At 41.7% G+C, this 26178-nt stretch overlaps 2 protein-coding genes across 3 annotated transcripts in view; both read left to right on the forward strand.

Annotated features, from left to right (window-relative positions):
• KLHL12 (kelch like family member 12) overlaps window positions 1-21056 on the forward strand; it is a 35225-nt gene extending 14169 nt beyond the window's left edge. For both annotated transcript variants that reach the window (XM_054980235.1, XM_054980234.1), the window contains 8 exons: window positions 2513-2662; window positions 3426-3540; window positions 4850-4956; window positions 6601-6796; window positions 7954-8112; window positions 13690-13788; window positions 15568-15754; window positions 19146-21056. In XM_054980235.1, coding sequence (XP_054836210.1) covers window positions 2513-2662; window positions 3426-3540; window positions 4850-4956; window positions 6601-6796; window positions 7954-8112; window positions 13690-13788; window positions 15568-15754; window positions 19146-19272 — 1140 coding nt within the window. In that variant the 3' untranslated portion in view covers window positions 19273-21056. The remainder of the gene's footprint in view (window positions 1-2512; window positions 2663-3425; window positions 3541-4849; window positions 4957-6600; window positions 6797-7953; window positions 8113-13689; window positions 13789-15567; window positions 15755-19145) is intronic.
• An 893-nt stretch (window positions 21057-21949) lies between these two features.
• RABIF (RAB interacting factor) lies at window positions 21950-23967 on the forward strand. Its single transcript, XM_054980236.1, has 2 exons — window positions 21950-22102; window positions 23070-23967. Exons 1-2 carry the CDS (start codon window positions 21950-21952, stop codon window positions 23313-23315), a joined length of 399 nt encoding a protein of 132 aa, XP_054836211.1. The 3' UTR covers window positions 23316-23967.
• The last annotated feature ends 2211 nt before the right edge of the window (window positions 23968-26178 follow it).

The following is a 26178-nucleotide window of genomic DNA, read 5'->3' on the forward strand; positions in this document are numbered from 1 at the left end:
AGAGAACAAAAAGACTTCAGTAGTGCTACTAGAATCTAGGACATATTTTAACCTCCTGATTTATAAAGCCACCTCCTGATTTTTGTACTAAACCCTGTATGCTGTAGCCCAAGTGTATCTTGTTCTGCTTTATTAATTAAGCTCATGTAGCCCATTTTAAATGAAAACACTGGATATATGTTAAAGTAACATACTGATTTTTGTTTTGTTTTGCCACCATTACCCTTAAATCAAGCCTGACTCTTCAAATATGGACACCAATTATTCCAAAGTACTGCAAGATCCTTTCTAACACCTTTCCACTGCGATCTAGTGTCTGATTTTCAGCTTTGCACCTATCAAAGACTTCCCATGTAAATGCCTCCTTATTTTGGTCCTAGAAAGGAAAGAATCCTTGAAAGGAAACTGACTTTTTTTCAACAACTTTGAGATCTCGAGCGACGAGATTACCCAAAGCATTCTGGAATATGGGGAATTCCTGAGTGTTTTTAAACCTTAAAATGAGCCAAGGCTTTGTTGGTTCACTTTTGCAAAATGTGGTCAAGTAACTGTTTTCCCCTTGTTGCATAGTAAATGAACAAGATGAGTCACCTTACTCAGAAACCTCTTTGGCTACAGTTATAGATTTCAATCCTCCTGCTCCCCCCGCCTTTTTAAAAAAAACCTTCTACTAAGGGCCTCATGAGTCTCCTGAACAGACAATCATGCAGATCAGAAGTTGTAGGAAGAAGAGGGAATCTGGTGAAATCACTTCCCCCCAGCCGTTCCACCAGCAGACAAGAGGGTGATTTTGCCCTATTTCCCTCTTCTTGTAGCCAACCATGCTGCATGGTGTTTTGCTCAAGTGGGTGCATCTCCTGACCCTACACAGAAAATCAATTGGAGGAACACAACAAGCAGTAAAGGCAAGGTGGGAAATACCTGCACTTTCCCAAAATAGAATAACAACAACAACAACATTTGGTTTATATACCACCCTTCAGGACAACTTAACGGCCACTCAGAGCAGTTTACAAAGTATGTTGTTATCCCCACAACAATCACCCTATAAGGTGGGTGAGGCTGAGAGAGCTCTGGAAGAGCTGTGACTGACCCAAGGTCACCCAGCTGGCTTCAAGCAGAGGTGTGGGGAATCAAGCCCAGCTCTCCAGATTAGAGTCCCACTGCTCTTAACCAGTTAATATAGTTGAAATATAAGGGCTAAATTTTGACTATTTAAGTACAATTGTTTATTTTCTTCAGTGAAGATACACCGAGGTACCCAGGAACACATCCGACAGACCTTTTCATGTACAGCTAATTAACTGTGGTGTACAAAATCTAAAGAACTGGTAATTGTTTCATTTTTCATTGTTTGGCAGAATTGCAGCAGTTAATGTGCTCCTGCTTCCTATGTTTAATTTTTTATTGCAGTTGATCCTGATAACTATGTCCTGATGGACAGTCCATAACTATGTTAATTAGAATATGACTGTGTTCAGTTCACAATTGTTGTGTACATCGTCAGTTAAGCATTGTTTCCTTGAGAATTCCTCCCTGATTCAAGCTGCAAAACAATACTTTGCGCTGACTAGACTGCTCTATAGGCATGTGTCCATAAGTTCTTTAATGTTAGACTCTCACTTCCTGTGAACTTTTTGTTGAAACCCCCATTGGTCCTGGTGAAATGGTGAGAATTAACAATCCATCAACATATGCAAAAGTTCTTTCTTCTATATCAGACCCTTCCAGCAAGGTTCATTTTTATTATTTGAAAAAACTTTTATTCCACACTGAAGCACTAGTGCGGAAAGACCCCCCCCACACACACACACGCACGCACACATACAAAAAACAAGAAGAAAACTTGTTCTCTCTTTCACTTCTTCAGTTTTTTACAAATCTATTTTTACTCAATAGAATAAAAATCAAGAGGAACGTAACATGTTTTTAAATTTAAAACATTCTCAAACCTGGAAGAAACATAAGTTTACTTTTGTGTATTTTTCTGTGTGAGCGCTCCTGAACAGAGTTCAATTTTTAACAAAGATTTCTTTTGTTGCTTTTTTAAAGAAACCATTTTCCCTGGGGAAATTTTTGTTTTGTTTTATTTTCCTTTCTGCAACAGCACAAAGGCATTTCAATACATAGTAAAAAAATTAAAAAATGGTTTCAGAACTGAGCAAAGATGTCTTCTCCAACAAAAAACAAACACAGATAGCTGTGTTGCTCCAATAGAGGAAAGTAATAGAAGCATAATATCTTCGGCAGGACTAATTGAAACTTTCTGAAGTAGCAAGAATCTTTGCATTTGCCAGGCTCATTACCCAGTTGCATGTTAACCATTCAATCTGCATAGGATTGCACTGGATTATGCAGATTTAATTAGGCCAGACTGTTAAATGCAAAGAGATCCTGGTGGTGCAGTCCGTAATATATGTGTCACCTGTATTCAGCCTCTGCAGTGTCTTTCCTCCTGAGTCAAGGCCATCTGTTCTGCAAAATATTAAACAACACTGTTTCTTTTGTTTAGGTGGATTCTGAAGAACCTGTTTTTGAGGCAGTCATTAACTGGGTGAAGCACTCAAAAAAGGAACGGGAAGCATCCTTGCCAGAGCTTCTGCAGTATGTGCGCATGCCGCTTCTCACTCCTCGCTACATCACTGATGTCATAGACACTGAGGTAGGGACAGTAGTCTTATTTAAGCAGTTCATGGACTCCCTCTAGTGTTCTTACTGTATATAAAAGAAGTGACTTGCAAAAGTAATGCTGTGGGTTAGATCCTAGCACTGTTGCAAGAGGAAGGAGGGGTGGTCTGCTTCCCCTCTCCACTGCATTCTGGGTCAGAGATTTGGAAGAAAAATAAAAGCAGATCTATGTGTTCTGCAGGAAGTAGTGATACAGTGAGGTAGTAGGATTCAAGTCTGTACCACATCAGTCATTTTTTGAATAAATCAGTACTAATAAAGATGAGATACTGAAAGATTTGAAACACATGTTTTCTTGGCAAATAACAGCTACAGGGATAGCTGGTTTTCATGAGGGCTGTAGCAACGGGATGGGGGAGACACTCGCTCTTTCCTCCTACAGCATTTTTTAAATTTGAACCACCATCCCTGATTTATGATTTTTTCCTACAGTAAACATACATCTTGCCTGAACTGTTCCTGCATATTTCCACCAGCAGGGCAAGTAGCAGCTATTGAGGATGGGGTTTGTTGTGAAGTTATTAAAATGGCATGGAGGGTTATCCATCATCAGCACTGAAGTGCTGAACCAAATTGAGGCTTCCACCAACTACTTTTGACCAGGAAAAAATGTGTTGGAGATCCAGTCATGGAACTTGCAGTGTCTCATTGGGCTGAATTTTCTGTGTACTGTTTGTAGGATTGATTTGAGGAACTGTAAGTAATTGAATGTATAATGCTTGTATGTCTTCTCCTAGCCTTTTATTCGATGTAGCTTGCAGTGCAGGGACCTTGTTGATGAAGCTAAGAAATTTCATCTAAGGCCTGAGCTTCGCAGTCAAATGCAGGGTCCCAGAACCAGAGCACGTTTGGGTAAGCATCAGAGGAACAGCTAGAGAATTGTACAATGTTAGAAAACTATAACTTTCCATGTTTAAGATTGTCTGACATGCTTAGAATGATTATTTCAGCTACTTGTATGATATACTTGGAGGCTTAGAAGATTAAAGAGTACTTTAATACTTTTCCTAAATATATCTTCCTTTTTGCTCATTCAGAACTGTGCATATGATGTGGATTAAAATTGCTGGGGAAGTTGTTTATCCTGTGATCTATCTAGTTAAAAAAACCCTGAAAGGATTGGTTCTAATTGACACATTTTCTGCTGTCAAAGTTCAAGACTCCTGAGCCAGGCAGAGTTTAATAGAGACAGACAGTCCAGGAATAAGCTATTAAACAATAGCTTTATAGGATTCGGTGGTTTCATTTTGCTCTCCCTAAATAGTGAATATATGCACCTGAGAGCGGCTTTTCATTAGCAAACTTATCAGAACTCCATGTTGACATGCAAAAGCTCAAGTCTGTGCCCAATTATCATACATATTAGTATTTGTAGAGGCTGAAAATTCTCAATGCTATTTGGATTTACAAAAAGATTATACTGGTGGCAAACTGCTCATGATGTTCAGAAAGCTTCAATTTTTTTAAATAGACAGTATTCCAAGGTTCTTCTGGAAAGAAACAACCAAATTATTGCCTGCAGTCCTTGTTGATTCAAAATGTCTTGTTAGTTGAAGCAGTCAATTAGGTAGGAACAACAGAGAGAGCTCCTTAAGGGCAAGTATACAACATAGCGGCTAGGGGGGAACGCCCAGATGCAGGCAGTGACATTGTCAGGAAAGATTCAACAATTATATAGATGCACAACTTAACCATGAGTCATCAGTGTGGTGGTTTTGAGAAGAAAAAAAAACAAGAACTCTTTGGTTTAATCAACAGACATAGATATTAGTAACACCCCTCAGTTTAGCATAAACCCACAGTTAGATTTCTGTTTTCAGGGGTTACTGCAACATAGTTTTAGCCTTGAGAAGAAATCAGTGGGAACATAGCCTGTTTTAATAGTAGCCTTTTAAACATTTGGAATTTATTAACATGTGGCCCTAATTCTGAAAGAACAAGAAGCAGTGGGTACAATCCAGCACTCAGAGTGCAATCCTGAACAGAATCGTACCCTTCTAAGCCCATTGACTTTAATTGACTTAGAAGGGTATAACACTGTTTAGGATGGCATTGTCAATCTGTTGTTTATGTGTTAGATTCCTCCTTTGAGACAAAGCACATGTGACTTTTTTGATAACCTACTAGAGAATTAATATTAGTGAGATCCATTTTCATACAGGTGCCAATGAGGTTCTCTTAGTAATCGGAGGCTTTGGAAGTCAGCAATCACCTATTGATGTGGTAGAGAAATATGACCCAAAGACGCAAGAGTGGAGTTTCCTTCCAGTAAGTTCTTTATGATCTTTGTCATGTTTTTGACTATAAGAAATGTTAGGCACCTAGTTTAATAAGGTGTTTGACCAAAATTAACATCCTAATTAGATTTTGCATACTAGTGCATGCAAACACCTGTTTTTAAAAGCACAAACTTCTTTAGGAGGAGAAAATTTAGAACAGAGAAGCTGCATGCTGATTTGCCTTTCTGTACCGTTTCTTCTTTCAGCCCCAACCTGTCCCAGCATCTTTTCCCCTGTAGATTTTTATCTCTCACAAAAAGGCTATGATGATGAGCTTGGTCTTCCCTTATAATAGAGAACATGTACGTGGAATGATTTGAACATATGACAACCACTACATCTGTGTAGGAAAGTCATCTTGTATAAAGCATCCTCAGATGAAGAATAAGGAGTATTCCATTTGAAATTTAAATTTGGATATACTCCAAAAGCAAACCTAAAACTAAAGTGGGGCTTTATAAACCTTCATGTGAGTCATTTCCTTGCTGCATGACAAAAGGCTTCAATATGCATTGCCGGCCATTGAGGCAACCTTTCTCCCACTTTGTGATGATAAAGCCCCTTTTAGATGTAATTTTGATATCTTGGCCATATCAACATCCAACCTGATCTTGAGCTGCCTTGCACATTGGCTGACCTCATATCCTCCAAGACATAGAAGAGGTATCAGAAGGAAGTGCCATGCACCTGTTGTTTCCTAGCACTTCTATTCCCCTTTCTCCAGAACTTAACAGAAGGACCCACTAATCTGGAAACTGGTGCCTCATTGTATCTAGGCAGATGTAATTTCCTGTTTTGTAAGCTACTGTTCCTTCAGCCATTAATATCTGTTTGAAATGCCAGTTTGAAAAGACAGATTTTTTTTACTGGCTGATCTCAATCTGACAGCCGGATTAACATTTTGGCCAAGGGGTCCACAAAGGAAGTCTGCCCACAGAAAAGACTTGAAATGAGCTACTGTGGTACAGGAAAATAGAATTCATACGTCCTGTCCAGTGTCAAATATCTATGATTCATCCCATCTGAGGGAACCTTTGTCTACTTGTTATTTGAAATCTAAATATTTTGGAATCTTGACAGAATTGTCAGCTTACAGTATCTTTCTTCTGTCTTAATTTACATCAATACTAATTCCTTTCTCCATTTGAAATTCTCTGACCAGTGATTATGCAAGTTCAACCCTCTCATGAACGTTGTCATTCAAAAGTGTTACTAGCCTGGAGAGGAATGGTGATCAGGAGAACCCCTGTCCCCAGATAGAGGATAGGTTGAAAAATGCCAAGCAATACACCCTCCTGGGATAGAGGGTTCCTGCTTTTGCAAAGCAATATGTTTGGTAGGAACCTGATGGAAGCTGTATTTTTAAGTTAAAGCATGGGTGCCCCTAGGCCAATGATCACTGTTCCCCCACTCATTAACATAGGGTAATTCAAAAGTATGCTGCATACTGAAGAAGTCAGGTTGTGAACTCTTACTGCATACACATTGTAACCCCTGCCATATGAGACCATCACTGCATAATGTATCTTAATTGTAATGGATCTTAATTGTATACATTATTCTTTGTCTGACAACATGAGAAGATCACAGATATCAGTGAGCTACTATTTTCTCTCTTTTCTAACACACGTAGAGCATCAGTCGTAAAAGACGCTATGTTGCCACAGTATCCTTGCATGATCGAATATATGTGATAGGTGGTTATGATGGCCGTTCCCGTCTCAGCTCTGTGGAGTGTTTGGATTATACATCTGATGAAGACAGCATTTGGTACTCTGTGGCTCCAATGAACGTTAGACGGGGCCTAGCAGGAGCCACCACTCTGGGAGGTATGTGTTAAGTAACACATTGGTACACTATGCAGTCTGAATTGTGATTGGCGTGACATATAGAATCTTTCGGGAATCAGATCAGTGGTGGAAGGGAGAATGGATCTCTTCATAGAGTTAGTAATGGTTGAATACTGTGGGTGGAAATAAGAAAGTGTTTAAAGACAGACAATTAAAAGGATGATAATTCATTTTTAGTTTTATCCTTGCATACTATACAATTCTTGGGACCACAGGTCTTTCCTAGTCACAATAGTGAATTTGTAAAGATCAAAATTTATTCTACTGCCTAAAGCTCCTGTGTTTTTAGAATGCTGAATGTAACTCAGATTTCTACATTATCTTTGTTACTTGCTTACCTGGATATGTGGCCACATTCAGTAAGTTGGACCCTAATGAGAAACTCATGAAGGAAATTAGCCACAAGCTGCTTTTAGGAAGCCATCCCTTTATGAGGAAAGATGTAGGAAGCCAGGCCATAGCTATTCAATGCTTGTACCAATGTTAGTTGGTTCCAAGTATTAATTTACTTTCATTCATTTCAGATTTAAGAAGTAGACTGCTCATTTTTTAAAATCAGTAAATTTTAATCAGACATTCTACTGAATTTTATCCAGGTGGTTGTTTTTATATATAAAATTAAAAGAAAAGCACTTAATTAAATCAGTTCAATTATGAACTCATCCAATTCTTGCATCATCTCTTCTGTCCAGAAAGACTTGTAAGAAGAGATGGGACTGGGAACCCAGTGCACAGATATCTTTCCTCTTGTGAAACTTGCATTCTTAAAATAAGTACTGAAGAACATCAACTGTCAGTGGGCCCACCACAGTTTTTCTTTGGATGGAAGACTTTCCGTAAACAGAGGGAGTTCCTTGTTCATTTCCTTTTATCGCAACCCCACATGTTCCCTAAATGCTATTCCCAGAGGTCCCCAAGGAGCAGCATTTGGGGAGACATTTTGGGCTCCAGAGGGAGTCAACAAGGTCACTGTCCTTGATTGAACATCTTTCCATCCACAGGAACACTGATGGGTCCAAGCCTATGGGCATGTTAGAGATTGATGTATGTATTATATATCAGAGGTCCTATAGAAAATTATGGCAAAATAAGTCTTCTTGATGAAATGGCTCTCTACGTTCTTGGTATTGTTACAGACATGATCTATGTTTCTGGAGGTTTTGATGGAAGCCGGCGTCATACAAGTATGGAGAGATATGATCCTAACATCGATCAATGGAGTATGTTGGGCGATATGCAGACAGCTCGAGAAGGAGCGGGATTGGTTGTTGCTAACAACGTTATCTACTGTCTTGGTAGGTAGCCTTAGTGTCATGCCAGTGCCTTGACCATATCCCAGCAAATAGATTCTACAAGGAATTATATATTTGCACATTCCATTCTACCCGAGGGTGCCTAGCAAGCAGGAAAATACCCTTCCTTGGAATAGCAGAGGTGGTGTCTGTGGCTTCAGCATTCCAGCACAGGTATAATAACCTGCCTTTGTAAAAGTGGAATGGGAGTAAAGGCAGTGAACGTTTTACAGTCTTGAGATGCAGGAGTTCTCAGAATACACTAGTCCTCAAGAGTTACATAGCGTGTAGGATGCAGGCAGCTACATTTCCTCTTACTCTTTTAGATTTGTCTATCAGCAGGGCTTTTTTTGAGGGGGAACACTCTGGAACACCGTTCTGGAAGCTCTAGAATCTGCCCACGTGATTCCTTCCTCCTTTGGTCCTGCAGGCTCTGCAGAGAACGTTTAGCTACTTTGAGTTCATTCTGCTTTTTTTCCATTCCTGTGTGTAAGAGAGAGAGCGAGAGAGCGAGCTGGGGCCTGGCAGGGCTCTTCAGAGGAGGGTAAGCTGCTTTTTAGTTCATTCTGCTTTTTTCATTTGTGAGTGAGAGAGAGGGGGAGAGAGAGAGAGTGTAAGCAGAGCTGCTGGGGTCGGCTTTGCAGAGGAGGCTTTAGCTGCTTTGAGTTCATTTTGCTTTTTTCATTCGTGAGTGAGTAAGAGAGAGAGCGAGTGTAATCAGAGCTGCTGGGGTCAACTTTGCAGAGGAGGCTTTAGCTGCTTTGAGTTCGTTCTGTTTTTTTCGTGAGTGAGAGAGAGAGAGAGAGAGAGTGTAAGCAGAGCTGCTGGGGTCGGCTTTGCAGAGGAGGCTTTAGCTGCTTTGAGTTCATTTTGTTTTTTTCGTGAGTGAGTGAGAGAGAGAGAGAGAGAGAGAGAGCACAAGCATAGCTGCTGGGGTTGGCTTTGCAGAGGAGGCTTAGCTGCTTTGAGTTCATTCTGCTTTCCATTTCATTCAGGGATTTCTGTGTGTGTGCTGCTTTGAGTTCATTCTGTTTTATTTTCATTGGAGGAGTGGGTGGGTGGGACTGTGTATGTATGTGTGCTGCTTTGAGTTCATTCTGCTTTCTCTTCATGGGGTGGGTGAGGGTGTATGTGTGTGTGTGTGTGTTGCTTTCATTCTTTTGTTGACTGAAGTTGACATTGTTATGGTTCCCACCGCTTTTGAAAGCAGATTGATTCTGTGTTAGTTATTTGTATTAGTTAAAATATCAGTTATGGTTATTCCAGTTTTATGCTAGGAATGGATAGCTGTGTCCAAGTCACAGAAGGCTTTCATCAATATATTCATCAGCATATAGGTGTTCGTATGTCTTAATAGCTGTAACTTAAATGGTTCTCCCCACCCTCAGCTGATTAACATTACTGAAATTGCGGTGGATATATGGGTGTTAAGGAAGTTTTTATGAATATTGTTTGTGTGGGACACTGGAATATTTATGAGCATTTCACAATGTCACAACAGCTTAGCCATTGGTAAGGTATAGTTGGCAGGAAACAAAAAAAAGCCATTTTAAACTAAGTATAACTCTTATGTAGCTAAAATTGAGTATCTAATTTTGAATTGCTCCAGTAAAGCAAAACTCTCCCTGAAAATTTGAAAATTCAATATTCATTAGATTAGGAATTTCAGACTCTGTGGAATTTTGAGAAAGAGTTTTAGAATTTTTTTTCTATGCTGGCAGAGGAAATCTGTTAGAATTTAGATTTGTGAGGTGATGGTTGTTGTGGGTTTTCCGGGCTGTATTGCCGTGGTCTTAGCATTGTAGTTTCTGACGTTTCGCCAGCAGCTGTGGCTGGCATCTTCAGAGGTGTAGCACCAAAAGACAGAGATCTCTCAGTGTCACAGTGTGGAAAAGATGTAGGTCATTTGTATCTACTCAGGAGGGGTGGGGTTGAGCTGAGTCATCCTGTGAGAGTTTCCCAGGGTGTGGAATGCTAATGGCGGGAGGCTTCACTGTATCCTGAGGAGATTCTTTTGCATATGGATTGGTACTTGATGTGCTAATCTTCTCTGCAGGGCTATTGTCGGGGATAGAATGTTTTGTTGGCCTGGTGTTTTTCAGAACTGGAAACCATGCTCTGTTCATTCTTAAGGTTTCTTCTTTCCTGTTGAAGTTTTGCTTATGCTTGTGAATTTCAATGGCTTCCCTGTGCAGTCTGACAAAGTAGTTGGAAGTGTTGTCCAGTATTTTGGTATCCTGGAATAAGATACTGTGCCCTGTTTGAGTTACGCTATGTTCAGCCACTGCTGATTTTTCAGGTTGTCCATGTCTGCAGTGTCTTTCATGTTCTTTTATTCTTGTCTGGATGCTACGCTTTGTGGTCCCGATGTAAACTTGTCCACAGCTGCAGGGTATACGGTATACTCCTGCAGAGGTGAGGGGGTCTCTACTGTCTTTTGCTGATCGTAGCATCTGTTGTATTTTTCGGGTGGGTCTGAATACTGCTTGAAGGTTATGCTTTTTCATAAGCTTTCCCATCTGATCAGTAATTCCTTTGATATATGGCAAAAACACTTTTCCTGTAGGAGACTGTTTTTCCTAACAACAGGAAAAACAGTCTCCTACAGGAAAAGTGTTTTTGCCATATATCAAAGGAATTACTGATCAGATGGGAAAGCTTATGAAAAAGCATAACCTTCAAGCAGTATTCAGACCCACCCGAAAAATACAACAGATGCTACGATCAGCAAAAGACAGTAGAGACCCCCTCACCTCTGCAGGAGTATACCGTATACCCTGCAGCTGTGGACAAGTTTACATCGGGACCACAAAGCGTAGCATCCAGACAAGAATAAAAGAACATGAAAGACACTGCAGACTTGGACAACCTGAAAAATCAGCAGTGGCTGAACATAGCCTAACTCAAACAGGGCACAGTATCTTATTCCAGGACACCAAAATACTGGACAACACTTCCAACTACTTTGTCAGACTGCACAGGGAAGCCATTGAAATTCACAAGCATAAGCAAAACTTCAACAGGAAAGAAGAAACCTTAAGAATGAACAGAGCATGGTTTCCAGTTCTGAAAAACACCAGGCCAACAAAACATTCTATCCCCGACAATAGCCCTGCAGAGAAGATTAGCACATCAAGTACCAATCCATATGCAAAAGAACCTCCTCAGGATACAGTGAAGCCTCCCGCCATTAGCATTCCACACCCTGGGAAACTCTCACAGGATGACTCAGCTCAACCCCACCCCTCCTGAGTAGATACAAATGACCTACATCTTTTCCACACTGTGACACTGAGAGATCTCGGTCTTTTGGTGCTACACCTCTGAAGATGCCAGCCACAGCTGCTGGCGAAACGTCAGGAACTACAATGCTAAGACCACGGCAATACAGCCCGGAAAACCCACAACAACCATCGTTCTCCGGCCGTGAAAGCCTTCGACAATACATTTGTGAGATGAGTTTTGGATTTTTAGAGGCCCCCTCTTTCTTGCATATTTTAAAAATATGATTCCAAAGAAATGAAATGTTTGGGAAAGGGAATGGAAGATTTCACTTTTTGTAGAGGATACAGAAAGGGGAAAAAAACCTTTCTCAAAATAGTGTAATTTTCCAAGCTTACTAACATTTATCTTGTCGTAATGCATTGTGCAGTGTTCCAGGAAGTGGCGTCACTTCTGGGAGTGATGTCATCACACATTTCCGGGAGCGCGCACACATGTGATAATAGAGGGTTCCACCACCTCTTTTCCCAGAAAAAAAGCCCTGTCTATCAGATCAGCATTGTTATCACATCTATTTTTGAAAAGGGCATTTTGACATGTAACCAAGTTCTTATTAAACATTTAGAGAGCACAGACCTCGTGTTCATTGTTGCACCAGAAACTACAGAGGAAGAGAATTAGGGCTCAGAGAGCAAGGAAAAGCTGTGTGGCACCTCAGTTGTGAGCATAAAATGACAGACTATATGATATCTGTACAGCATTCTCATTGTGGCCCTTAACAATTTCCATTTTTGTTGATGCATGAGTGAAATTATAAGTACCTTAATTCTAGTCATGAATAATAATAACAACAACAGTAGCAACATTCGATTTATATACTGCCCTTCAGGACAACTTAACACCCACTCAGAGCAGTTTACAAAGTATGTTATTATCTATACAACAGTCACCTAATGAGGTGGATGAAACAAAGGATTTTTTATTTTAGAGTGTTCTTGTTTTTTGAAAAGGAAAATTGCTGAATTACGTGAGCCCTCTCAGTGGAAATGCCAATGAATTTTAGTTTGCTTTTCCCTTGCCATGCCATAGTAAAGAAAAGCAGAATCTATTACTGTGAAACAAAGCAAGATGAAAATATTCCCCTTCAAAATCAAACAGCTAAACTTTTTTCCCCAAGGAGTTAATTTTTAAAGGGTTTTTTAAAGTGTATCTCTGTGAGCAGTTGTACTACTACACAGTTACACCCTTGTGCACCAGTTTGGTGTAATGGTTAAGAGTGTCTGGACTCTAATCTGGAGAACCAGGTTTCATTCCCCACTCCTTCGCTTGAAGCCAGCTGGGTGACCTTGTGTCAGTCACAGCTTCTTGGACAATCAGCCCCACCTACCATACAGGCCGATTGTAGTGAGAATAATAATAACACACTTTGTAAACTGCTCTGAGTGGGCGTTAAGTCGTCCTGAAGGGTGGTATATAAACTGAATGTTATATTCTCATACAGGATTCCTCTCCACAGCTCACCAGCTCTTCTACTACATAAGAGTAGCTATGCTGGATCAAACCAGTGGTCCACCTCGTCCAGTATCCTGTTTCCAGTTGTAGCCAGTCAGATGTCACAGGAAAGCCCACAAGCAGGGACTGCAGCTGGGGCTGTGCCCCCTATTTTTGTGTGGGTGGATGGTACCCATTATTCTTTATGGTAGATATTCAAGTGAGGCTTACTTTAAAGACCACAGATGTGATCATGACTTCCTTTTTACTTCAATGATTTTTTAAATGGGACTTGGGAAGCCTTATATTAAGACACAACAATTTTTCACCAAGCCATTGAGTGCACGACCCATGGAATATTTGAGTTTTGGGAGACGTAAATCTAATAAAGAAAAATTAAAAGTATGTTTGGGGTGTACAAAAAAATCAGTTGTAAACTTGTTCACTTTCAAGATTAAGATGGTTTTCTGAACTTCTGTAACTCAATTATTTTGCATCATAGTTTTCTAAAATTTGGCCAGATTATTCCACTAGCCAAGTAAATTCTCTGTACCATATTTTAGACAAGTGAGACAAATTGTCTTAGATGACTAAAAATGTCCATCTATTACAGTGGTATATCATTGAAAAACTAAGTTTCCTTGATTATATAACCACCCTTATTGTTGTATATTGTCTATATATCACAGTGTAAAACTCTGACTCTCCCTTTATGCCACTTCATGTGTGCTCAAAGTCATTTTTTGGTTTTGGCCTGATGTCCATTTTGATTCCATTGGAGAAGAGATCCTGTTCTTATCCCTTACAACAGCTACCTCTGAGCTATAAAAATTAAAACATTTGTCCAGATTCTCTGTGTTTTTTCAGGTGGTTACGATGGTCTGAACATCTTAAATTCTGTGGAACGGTATGATCCCCATACTGGGCACTGGACAAATGTCACTCCAATGGCCACCAAGCGCTCAGGTGAGAGTTTGATCACCTATTTATAGAGGGGTGGAATAAAATGTATAAACCTAGTATCTTACCTAATCTTTGACCAGCTTCAATAAACTGAAGTGTAGTTGCAGAGTGACCCTAATTGGAATCTGTATCTTTGATAGCTGTTTAGTAGACAAAGTCTGATGTTTAATACAAGAACTTTTTCTTGCGTCCCCATGCTGCCCCTCTGCTTAAAAGATAATGAAGTTTCTGAATGAATTTATTTCTAAGCATGCAGCTGACAGCAGTGCTGGGCTCCTTTCAAGCTGGACTTGTTGATATGTTTGATAATAATTCCAATATCTGCAAGTCCGCAAATCCCACATAGTCGGCTTCTTAGGGCAACAGATTCAAGATAAAATCCACTGTCCTCAGTCACTTCCTGGATGAAAATATGTATCCACAGTATCTCCACAGTGTTTGTTAGATGTGTTTTGCGATGGAGCTCAGTGTATGAGAGTCCACCATCTTTGCCAAAGCTTTGCCCGTCCCCCTTTCTGAATGACAGATCCAGGTTTTGATGAGGCTGCAAGCAGCCCTCTATTTCTGTCACTTTTCCTACCACCAGAGTCTCTGAATTATCTTTGTAATTTTAAATGGTCTCATTCCTGACACTGCACATTTCCAGGGCAGTTTGGGCATTTAAAATCATACTTTGCTTGAACTAATTTAAGCAACTTTTAATGCTTCATTCATCCATAACAGTTCAGGAAGAAGTTTGCATTAACTTTCCCCTGTTGCCTCAGCAGTAATGACACATGCACAGTAATGGAAGGCAGGGACTCTTAAGTTTTATATATTTGCAGAAAAAAGAGGTGAAATTTCTCATTGTTTCTGAATATTTTTTATCATTGGTTTACAATGGATTGCATTCCATTCCATTGCATTCCATTTAATTGCTAATGGCGCTTCCTGGGGATAGAAGGAGCTCTTTGCATCAGTAGAAGGGGGGGCAGAAATTGCATACAACTCGGTATTTCAATCAAATGTGCAAGCCCACAAAGAAACTCACAACCACAAAGAAACTCACAATCAAAAATGCACATAGTATCATAAAATTAAGAACTAAATAAGCAAAGCAGTAAAAAGCAGAAGTCTTACCCAAAATAAATAATAACTGTGCTTATATACAACTCTTCTAGACAATTAGTGCCTCACCCAGAACGGTGAACAAGTTAAGTGTTATTATTATCCCTACAATACAGCTGAGCAGCTGGGGCTGAGAGGAGTGGCTTACCCAAGGCCACTTACTGAGCTCATGGCAGTAGTGGGATTCGAACCAGTAGAATGCTGATTCACAGGGTGAGAGTCAGCCTACAGGAAACACAATTAGTTAAGGAAAAGAATCAATTAAGCTCAAATGCCCTCTGAATAAGGAGGTCTGAACACTTGAAAGCCAGCATAGTAAGGGTAAGATGGTCTTTACTAGAGAGGTGCTTGGATCCAGTGATGCCCAACCAAAAACATAAATGGACTTAGTTCCCCATGCACAAGATCTTGTGTATAGGGGGCTTTCCTCCCCCTATATTATATGGCCCAGAAACATGCACAAGATCTTGCACAAAAGGCAGCACAGTTAGACTTAGCACAAACTGCTACTGTAATCTTTTTCTTGTGCTTCTGCTTGTGCAAGAGCTCTAGCACAAAGGGAAATTTTGTGCAGAATCCAGCCTAGTGAATATGTAGTGCCACTACCAAGAATGCCTTCTATGCTCAATTGTGGGTGGCTCATTTACCCTTGGTATTACATTCCTTTGTTTCTAGGAGCTGGAGTAGCTTTGCTGAATGATCATATTTATGTTGTTGGAGGGTTTGATGGAACGGCACATCTTTCTTCTGTGGAAGCGTATAACATTCGTGCAGACTCCTGGACAACAGTGACAAGCATGACAACCCCTCGCTGTTATGTGGGTGCAACAGTGCTGAGAGGAAGGCTTTATGCCATAGCAGGGTAAGTGGGTACTGGCAAAAAATGTCTAGTCAGAACCTTAAGTTTTTCCAACTACGAGTTATAGCTCTCCAGGTATAGTAATATAGTCTTGGTACTTTTTGTGTATACTCCCATATTTAGTTTGTTGGAGATAGGAATCCTGAGGAAATTGGGAATGGCTGGCCTGTACTCCTATCCATCCTTCTTGATTCATATTCCCATTTCTGTTTTTTCAGACTGGCCCGTGTCCTGGAGGCATTTGGCCAATTGGTGCCATATATTCTTTGCTCATCCATTGCCTCCCCCCAACCCCAATTCCTTAGGCACAGGATTGTACTCCCACATGCCTGTGGAGGAAAGGTCAGGAGGATTGTTTTCTTTTTCAGCTTCTGTCCAGTCCTGCCCCATAGGCTTAGCTTTGATTAATTTTTGTTACATTTGTTTACATTTTAACATACATAGAAGCAGATTCAAGGACAAAGATATTTCATAATGTAAGAATGACTACTTCAGTGACTGCACAAGTTGTGTGCCAGATTTTTTAAAATTTATTTGCTATTTATAGTCCTCCTTTCTCACTGAGACTTAAAGCAGATTATATAGTGTAAGTCAATAGGATCAACAGCCAGGACATCCAATAAACAATGCAAATACCATTTGCATTGCAGAAATCTGATACAGAGCTGAAAGAAAGCATAAACAATTCAAACATGACATGTTAAACTATGCAGAAATTACCTCGTAGGAGCATACTTACAGCAACAGAAGGTACACAGTAGAATAGTCTACAATGCCTTTACCAAAGTAACTTTCTGAACTAATTCCTTACAGTACAGCCCTCCGGCCTTTGTAAAAAAGCCCTTCTGACTAATTCAGTTTTGAATAGTTGGTGGAAAGCCAGGAGAGTGGGAGCCCTCCTAATCTCATCAGGCAGGCTATTCCTTAAAGTGGAGGCCACAACAGAGAATGCACATGTACAAACAGTTGTTGATTTTTCCCCTTTGCAGGGTGGCACCTGCAGAAGACTCTGTTCAGATAAGCAAAGCTACCAAGGTGGAGCATAGGGAGACAGGCAGTCTTGCAAATATGAGGGACCAAGGCCATCAGGGTCTTTGTATGTGATGGTCAAAACCTTCAGTAGAGCCCAGTAACTGATGGGCAGCCAATGGAGTGACTGCAGAACGGGAGTAATAAGTGTGCACCATCTAGCTCCTGATAAACAAGCTACAGTATTCTGCAGTAACTGGAATCTCCAAATTGACTTTGAGGGGAGACCTATGTAGAATGCATTACAGTAGTCTAGTCTTAGTGTTACTGTGACATGGATCCACGTGGCCAGATTTGCTGTGTCAAGGAAGGGGGCCATCTTTCAAGTTAGACTGAGTCAGAAGAAGGTCTTTTTTGCAGCTGCATTAACTTGATTCTCTAGCAGCAATGCTAGTTCCACTATGAACCCTAGGCTCTTAACCAAGTCTGCAAGGGTCAGCTGATCCCCAGCAGAACTGGGGAGCACAGTGTCCTTCAAGATCTCCACCTTCCCAACCAGCATCACTGCGATCATGTTTGAGCCCAGTTTTAGTTTTCACTTTCAGCCATTTGACCACAGCAGTCTACGACAGACCCTCCCCCCTTCACTCCCCCACTGTGAGATAGATTTCCCCACCAAAATTAAAGTTTGCTTGCTGTGGCTGAGCAGTCTCAAGAAGCATGTCTGTGCTCTTTTTGTCCCATCCAGATAAATGGTTATATTTTAGGCTTTTTAGCCCAGCCCAGGACTTGATAGGGGGAAGAACAGGAGCTCTCTTCTTTCTATATATGAAATGGCAATAGAGGCCGAGTAAATCTCAAAAGAAACAGAATCTTTATTGAAAAGGCAGGGATGGGATATAGGCAGTCAGAGAATGAAAGGGTGGAGGTAAAACTTGCTGGTAGGACAGAATTCTTTAAAAGTAAAAAGCAAAACAATTTGCTTGCAGCTTAGTTTCAGTGTTCTTAGTTCTTATTAGTGAGAGGTGTTTTGTTTACTCCTTGGGTTACAGTAACAGTTTCTCCACAGAGTTCCCCTTTTAAACTTAGGTTGCCAGACAGTAATTAAACACAGTTTTCCTTTTACACCAGTCCTGGGGTCCTCAATAGAGCCAAACCACTTTTTCTAGACACTGAGCAAGAGTTACTCTTCCTTTCCTAAGAAGAAATTTTCCTTTGGCTGTAATGGGAGTCTCCACTACTACCCAATTCCCTCTGAGCCAAAAACACACTCCCAGTTCTATTGTGGCTGTGTAAATAGGTTTTATACTGGGAATTCTTCTCCCTCAAACAAGGCTGTTACAGTAGGGCAACGGATACCCTTTCCTTCACTTCAGAGAGGTAACTCCTTCATCAGACCTCCATCATCAGACACACACACTCTCTTCAAATCCCAATTCTCAACTAATTTGTAAAATCCTATCAGCAACCCTCACATTCTCAAGGTAGAAACCTCTCTGTAAATTACGTTCCGTCACAGCATCACCGGGGGATTTGGATAGCAATATATAAAGCTGGGTGTCATCTGCATATTGATGACGTCCATTTCCATAGCCAAGAAATATTTCTCCTAAAGGCTTTACATACAGGTTCAATAACATGGGAGATAAGATTGCACCCTGTGGGACTCCACAAGATAATTCCCACACAAAAGATACCTGGTCCCCAACAGCAACCCTTTGTTCCATGAGGAACAATATGAACCAATCCTAGTCACATCCCCTGATACATACTTCTGCCTCCAAATGCCTCAACAGGATGGCATGACCTACTGTGTCAGTGTCTTTGCATACATTCAGATAGAGGTCATCAACTAAAGCCACCAGAACCATCATGGACCTGTAGCCTGGCCTGAAAGGAGGCTGAAAAGTGTCCAGAGCACAGGAGATATCCAAGAAACCCTGGAGTTGGTTGCTACAGCTCTCTCGATCACTTTGCCTAGAAAGGACAGATTAGAAAATGGGCAATAATTGGCCACATCATTTTTGTCTAGGGATATTTTTTTTAAAGTACTGAGCAGGTAACTGCCTCTTTGGCCAAGGAAAGATACCTTGAGTTACTGACTCCAATAGGTGGACTTCAGTACACACTGGTATGATCATTCCCATGTTACAGAATACATGCCCTTGTCTGGAAGCAAGGACCTTGTACAAAAATTGAACAGGAGGATTGATCCTTAGTGTGGGTTAGTGGTACCATGAGCACCAAAAATTTTATCTTACACTCTTAAAAAGTTCACGAGCTCCATCCTCATATTACTAACAAGGATGAATGCCACACACACAAAAACCCAGAACTACGGCCATATTTAATATAATTAATCAGTCCTGACTATAAGAGTTCCATACTACATGTACCCTTACCTTTAACCCTTTGTCACTTGCAGGTATGATGGAAACTCACTGCTGAGCAGTATTGAGTGCTATGACCCCATCATTGATAGCTGGGAAGTGGTGACATCACTGGGGACCCAGCGATGCGATGCTGGTGTTTGTGTGCTGCGGGAGAAATGATATAAGGAAAGGCCTTGTGAGAGCACTTATATGGAACATACTATCAGAGAAAGCACCAGCTGGCTTACATCTTGTAGATGTGGATGCAGTGACCATTGGCCCTGTGCCACACACCCACAGGCTTACCTTCAGAGCTACTGATTCTAGTGGGGGAACACCCCCCCACACACACACACAATGCACTTTGAGCTAATCATGGGGAAATTACATATTCATATAGTTTACCCTAGGGAAAGTGAGATGCTGGAGTAGCAAGGATGCCTTTGCCTTCTGACCTGCTGAATGCCTGAGATTAAACAAGTCCTCTCCAAAGCATCAGCCCATGCAGGGAGATGAGGATGTGGGTCCACGGGTGGGTTTGTGCCTGAATGTTTCATGTACCAAATACGCTGCAAAGCAGACATATTGTTAGTGAACATTTAGTGGGCAGACGGTGCTTTCTGGATGCTAGTTCAGGTTGTGCACAAATGTGCAAAATGGTGGGATAAGTGCTGGAGACAATGGCTGGCACATGAAACTCCAAAGACTCAGTATCTTGGTGTAAGGGGTCTTATTTATAAACCCAGAGGAGGAAATGGAGACCAGGCTGTGCTGGAATACTCAGTTGTCTAATGGGAAGAATGGCAGCCATACAAGAAGAGAATGTGGTATTTTACATCTTCTTCCAGTGGCCGGACCACCATCATTTCCTGGAGTGGGAGTATTTTCTAGAACTTGTGAATAAAAACCTGAATCTAATTTGCATCTGCTTCCAAATACATGTTTTAGTTTTAGCAGAACAGTGAAATAATGTCTTGATCAGTATGTCCTTGGGGTTCTAGGAGTCGAGCTATAATGGATGGGTACCTATGTTGGAGGGAAACTGCAATGTATGCTGTGAATTCCATCACCTATGCTTTCTAAGGGTATGTCTGTTCAATCCACTTTTGAAGGACTGGATGTATTTTTGCAGTGCATCCTGTCCCCATAAATCACAGAGCACCTCTTCTCAAGCCCACATTAGTCACATGTCAGTCTGCACTGCAGGTAAGCAGTACAATCCTATGCACAGTTAGTCCAGTCTAAGTCCACTGATTTCAGTCTGTTTAGACTGGAGTAACTGTACATGGGATTGCACTAAAGGTGAAACCTGATGCCCTGTACATGCATGCCTACTGTGAACATTGTCAGCACAGTGTTCTCCTTTTTTCTTCATCTGTTTTTTAACAACTCCATTTCTTGTACTCCTGCTTTAGTGCTAAGGTAGGAACATGGGAAGTTTGTATGCACTTAGCATACAGATGCTTCATAGTTTCTTCTGTAAACCATCTCTCCAGATCCAGTTGCAGCAAGAATGTGGAATCCTTTTTAGTATGAACTGGAATTTTTTTTTGTTTGCTAAGCATCACTCTCTGTACTGTCACTTAGGATTCCATATCTTCTTGCTTCCCTTCTGGCGTGTAATGCAGTGTGCATTAGGTGTGTGAACACCCAGAGACCTGTGTTGCTGCAGTGGACTCCTGAGCCTGTGGATTATGCAGCTCCATCCTTTATTTTACATGCCATAAACTATCAGCATGACTCTGGAGCTCTCTCCCCTGACCTACTGAGCCTCTTTCTGTGTTGCCTATCAGGTTTCAAGGGATGAATGTATTTATTTTCTTGGGTGTTGTTGACTCTTTGCTTTGGGGGTATGGTAGCATGAGATTATTATGCACTTTCAAAACAACACTGAGTTTATGTCCTATCATGCCAGTGTTTGTGATTAATTTCTTATGTATTTTTTAATAAAATTATCTCTGGTACATGTGAATATTTGGTCTCTGCTGCTACCGTTCTCATAGATGGATTGGTTTTATACATGCAGTGCTGATGTCACACAGAAGCATGTTTATTGAAAGAAAGATGTTTAATGATGCTCACAGTGCAGTAAGGAGGCTGACACAAAAAACCTCTCTTTGAGTCATGTACCACCTTATGTACAGAGTTCCGGGAAAAAAGTGGAATATCTGCCCAAAGTATGAATTGTTTTCTTTTATAAACTACTGTATTTGCTCTGTATCTGCTACAATATTCTTACCTTTCGCATTTAACTAAAACTTAAAATGCGAAGGAATGGAGAAAGTGGCTTCTTTGGAGTGAATTATATGGTATAACACCCCACTGATCTCCCTCCCCACTTCAAACGCCAGGCTCCGCCCCCAAATCTCCAAGAATTTCCCAACCTCCTTCTACTCACTCCGGGGCACATTTATGGACCCAAGAACAGTACACAAGTCACGGTCAATGCCATGATCACCAGCGCCCACCCCATGGTCCTCCGAGTGCTGCACTCAAGCGCTCGATTTGAACGCTGGGAAGCGACTGCGGTGCCACGGAGAGGGATGGACGGCGCAAGTCATACACCGCAGGCATCATTCATCCAAGCAGTTCTGGGATCTGAGGCGCCTTCTTTTCCAGGGGACTGGGCGGAAAAGTATTTCCGTGGCTCTGGCTGTACCGACCGCACAAAGACGGTACAGCTACCAATGGGGGAGCCGAAGAATTGAGGGCCGCGAAGCGTGGAGCGGCTCGACCGCAGGCAACGAAGGCGCGCGTTGCGCGCACCTCGAGAGAAGGCGGGGGGGGGTGTCGCTTTACATGACCCCGCGCGCTCCCGTGTGTCGCCACGCCCTTATCCTGTTGCGCCTGCGTGGGTATGGCGGCGCCCGGTTCGGAGATGGAGACGGCGGCAGCGGCGGGACTGGAGGAGCTGGTGTGCGCCCGGGGGCGCAACCGCAAGGCAGTGCTGTGCCAGCGTTGCGGCTCCCGCGTCCTTCTGCCTGGGGCAGCTGTCTTCGCCCGCAGAGAGGTAGGAAGCGAAGGAGGCAGGAGTGAATCTGCTTCGCAACACCCCCCCCCCCCCGGACGAGGAAGGGGCTTCTTTGCCCGCGAAGATATTTCCCTTAATGTCGAGGCGCTGACTTGTTGGGGCGCCTTATGTTTACTCGGCGGTCATGAGCTTGGCATTGGTCGTTTGGGGATCACTGAGTGGCTAGACTGAGAGCGGCGTGCACATGCTCAGAGAGGCACCCTCCCCTTTGTTCCGTGCTCTCTGTTGTAGGCCCTGTCCTGCATAGCCCGGGCAAGCGTGATCTCTTCCGATCTCAGAAGCTAAACAGGGTCGGCCTTGGTTAATAATTGAATGGGGAGCTTCTCAAGAACAGGCAGGCAATGGCAAACCGCCTCTGTTAGTCTCTTACCTTGAAAACCGCAGCAGGGGTCGCCACAAGTCAGCTGTGACTTAGGGCACTCTCCTCCATCACTGTGTTGTAAGCCTGCCATTGAACACAGGTTGTGGTACTGAGCTATGCTGTGGGTGTGGGAGATGCACATTAGATTCAGAATCTAGAAGAAGGGCTTGCTTCATTTGTACAAACTCTCCCTAGTATTTAGGAAATGGATTACTATAAACATTCATTGCCATGAAGAAGGAAGATTTGCATGCATGTGCATACGTTTTGAACAGCTACAGGTAGGATAGAGGGCTCAACAAAGCCCTCCTTAATTCTTCTGTCTGAGCTGCTTCCCCTGGCTTGTGAAATTCCTGGAGATTTGGGGATAGTGCCTGGGGAAGCGGGTTTTGGGGAGAAAGTGGTAATGTCAGAGTCTGCCCTCTGAAGCTATTGTTTCATCCAGGGAAACTGATCTCTGTAATCTGAAAATCAGAGATAGTTCGGAGAGAAATCCAGGCCACATCTGTAGGCTGGTAACCATACTAGCTGTCCATAATGTTGCTGGTTGCAAGATAACAGATTAACTTCTTTGTTACTTGACAGCTTTTCCTTCCCTCCATGAAGAAGAAGACAGCACTGGTGGCAAACAGTGACCCAGATGGAGATGTGCTGCAAGACCACTGGCTGGTCAATGACATGTTCTCTTTTGAAAATGTTGGCTTCACTAAGGATGTTGGAAACATCAAGTTTCTGATCTGTGCAGACTGTGAAATTGGCCCCATTGGCTGGCACTGTTTGGATGACAAAAAGAGTTTCTATGTGGCCTTGGATCGGGTGTCCCATGAATGAGGTGCTGAAGCATGACTAAAGACAAATGACTGGGTGTCCTAGCAGCTGGCTCATTCCACATTATAAATATCCTGTTAGTTTGTAATGTCACTGTGCAGCCCTGAAAATGGCAAAAAAAAAAAAAGAGGTGCCCTACCATGGTGCTTCAAAAGAAGGATCTGTATACATATTGCAAATGAGTTGCAGCTTCCTTGAACCTCTCCCTTCCCTTTTCAGTGTCATCCTTATTTCTGTTCCAGGGTAATATAGATTCCTCAGGTATATTCTGAGATGAAGACTTTGGCAGTTCACCATCTTTAATAATTGAAACACAAAATTAAATACGGTTGAAGCATTTGTCCTTTGAAGAGTAAATGTAGAAAACAGTTCCTTTCAGCAGCGCATAACCAGATTTAAGGCTTTCTGGTATATTTTGGACCAAAGGGTGTACCTCATTTGACTATGTTTACAAGCATTGCTGCTATATTTCTGTCAGTTTCCATTTTGTAACATGATCTGGATAAGCTTGTGCTTTTATTGAAAGCTGTGTCCTGATTGATGGACACTGCAGATTTGAAAAAAGTTGAATGAAAGTCACAGACTACAAGAAATTGATGTCACTGACGTCTCAAAGCATTGTGAATATTTTTATTTCATTAAATTTAAATCTGTAGTCAATTAGCATATGTGAATCTTTCTATAAAATGTTGCTGAGAGAATGAATCAGGTCATCAAAATAGTAGAGCATGCTTGAAAGAAAGGTGTATGCTTCAGTAAAATGTATTCTTAGTTTCCCCAAACTTTTACCAAAAACTTTTCAGTCTTGAGCCATTTTTATTACCAAAAATAAACACTTGTTTCTATGGAAATAAGTTTTGTTTTTAACAGAAGATAGTTTATATATTGAGTTAGTATGTTTTGTGGAACTGAATAGTGTGTGTACAACAATGACAAACAGTTCAGCAAAAAAGCCAGCTGTGGAAAATGCCCATTACAAAGCACAGGAACCATTTGTGAACTAAAATTATAAAATATTACTGAGAGTCTGTAAGAAAAGTGTTACTTTGCTTGGGTCAATAAGATTTAGGTAGTGGTAGACATCCCTGTGTAGGAGGCCTTAAGAAGTAACATTTTTTAAAAATGTAACTAGCTCTGTGGCTTTTTAGCAGAGGCTATTCATGAATTTTACAGGTGCTAGCCATTACTACTGATGAGCATTATACCTTGGATGACCATGAACAGCTTGTGCCATAATTCAGGGCTGTTTCTGATGTACCTATGGGAGCAGTGGCCCAGACCTAGATGGTCCAGGTAGCTCAATCTAGTCAGATTTCAGCAGCTAAGCAGGGTCAGCCTTGGTTAGTATTTGGATGGGAGACCACTAAAGAAGGCTAGGGTTGATAGATAGAGGCAGGCAAACCACCTCTGAGTAGCTCTTGCCTTGTCGTCATAGGTCAGCTGTGACTTGATGGCACAAAAAAGGGGGGAGCAATAGGCCTTAGCTAGGACATGCAGTCAAGTTTGGCTCCCACCTCTTTTCCATTTTCCTGCCTTTAATAAGTTAGTGGCAAAACTGTGTGACACAATTCATGCTCCTCCCAGCCTTGAAATCTGTGGGTAATGGGTGAAATTTGGCTAGACACCATTGGTCTCAACTGCTAATAATGTGAAGCTTGGTTAACACATATCCTGGGAAACTTGGGATGAAAATGAATACAGCAGCGCAAACCAAATTCCATGATTGTTATATAAAGTGGGGTATCAGGTTTTTACTGTAAAACGGAGGTGAATCCTCTGCTGCCTTTCCTCTTCTTGCTATACCCCTTCAGACGTGTTTTTCCTAGACTGATTTATTGGTGATGAAAGCTGGGCTGGGGGAGGGGGGAGTGCCTCAAGTGATGGAAGGCAAAAAGGTTAAGAAAGAAGAAGGCTCTGTTCTCTTACACCACATATACATCTTACTTTCCACATGAATGGAATAGGTACTTAAATATGTAAACATAGCTGGCCTTATACTGTTGGATTTTCCTGTGCTACCTCAGCTATCTTTGAAATGGATCTGAAATTGTTTTATATACGTTGTCTTTATCCTCAAAATGGCTTCTATCATTCTGTCCTCTGTTTTATCCCTAAAACAACCCTATGAGGTAGGTTAGGCTGAGAGAGTATGATTGGTTCAGGGTCACCCAGCAAGCTTCCCTGGCAGAGTAAGGATTCGAACCTGGGTCTCCCAGATCCTAGTCCAATCACTACACCATTGCTTGGAAATATAAAACAGTGGGAATGGACTTTGTATTCCCCTTATGCAAGGCCTCATGTTTTCATGATGATGACAGTTCAATTTCAAAACTTTCCTCATGGTGGCATCGTTGTTCCAGAATTGCAGAGGTTTTGTGTTACAGGTTCCAATACTAGCCCTGCAAAACAGAAAATGTGGTTGTAATGAACAGGCTCCAGCTCCCCCTCTCCTGAGAAACAACCAATGAGAGTGGGTGGAATGTTGGGCCAGTGACAACTGCAGTAGATAGTGAGAGGAAGGGGGCGAATGGTTTGAGACACTGCCAAGGGAGGCAGCAGAAACATAGTTAGCTGTTAATCTGTTCTGTTACATAGTAATCATTCCCTGTTTAGCCACAATATATATGAGTTTTAAAAACATGTTTTAGCTTGTAAATAAAAGTACCTTTTTTTGCTTCTGTTTTAACCCTGGCTAGTGTGAAGTTGTTGGTTGAGGGGAATTTAAGAGCACACACAAACCTCAGACATTCTGGTCACAACAAATGGGCCAATATAATTAAATAGTGGCAGCATATAAAAGGGAAAGTAAACACTGAGTTCCCTGTCCCCAATAGCTCAGGGCAGTAGTTGGGTGAGCCTGGAAGAT

The sequence above is a fragment of the Eublepharis macularius genome, chromosome 5 (genome assembly GCF_028583425.1).
Source record: "Eublepharis macularius isolate TG4126 chromosome 5, MPM_Emac_v1.0, whole genome shotgun sequence".
NCBI lineage: Eukaryota > Metazoa > Chordata > Lepidosauria > Squamata > Eublepharidae > Eublepharis > Eublepharis macularius.

Excerpts from the sequence above, each read along its gene's own strand:
- RABIF (XM_054980236.1), top strand. The coding sequence starts at position 21,950 with ATGGCGGCGCCCGGTTCGGAGATGGAGACGGCGGCAGCGGCGGGACTG. Across the intron at positions 22,103-23,069 it reads CTGTCTTCGCCCGCAGAGAG|CTTTTCCTTCCCTCCATGAA; the intron begins GTAGGAAGCGAA and ends GTTACTTGACAG.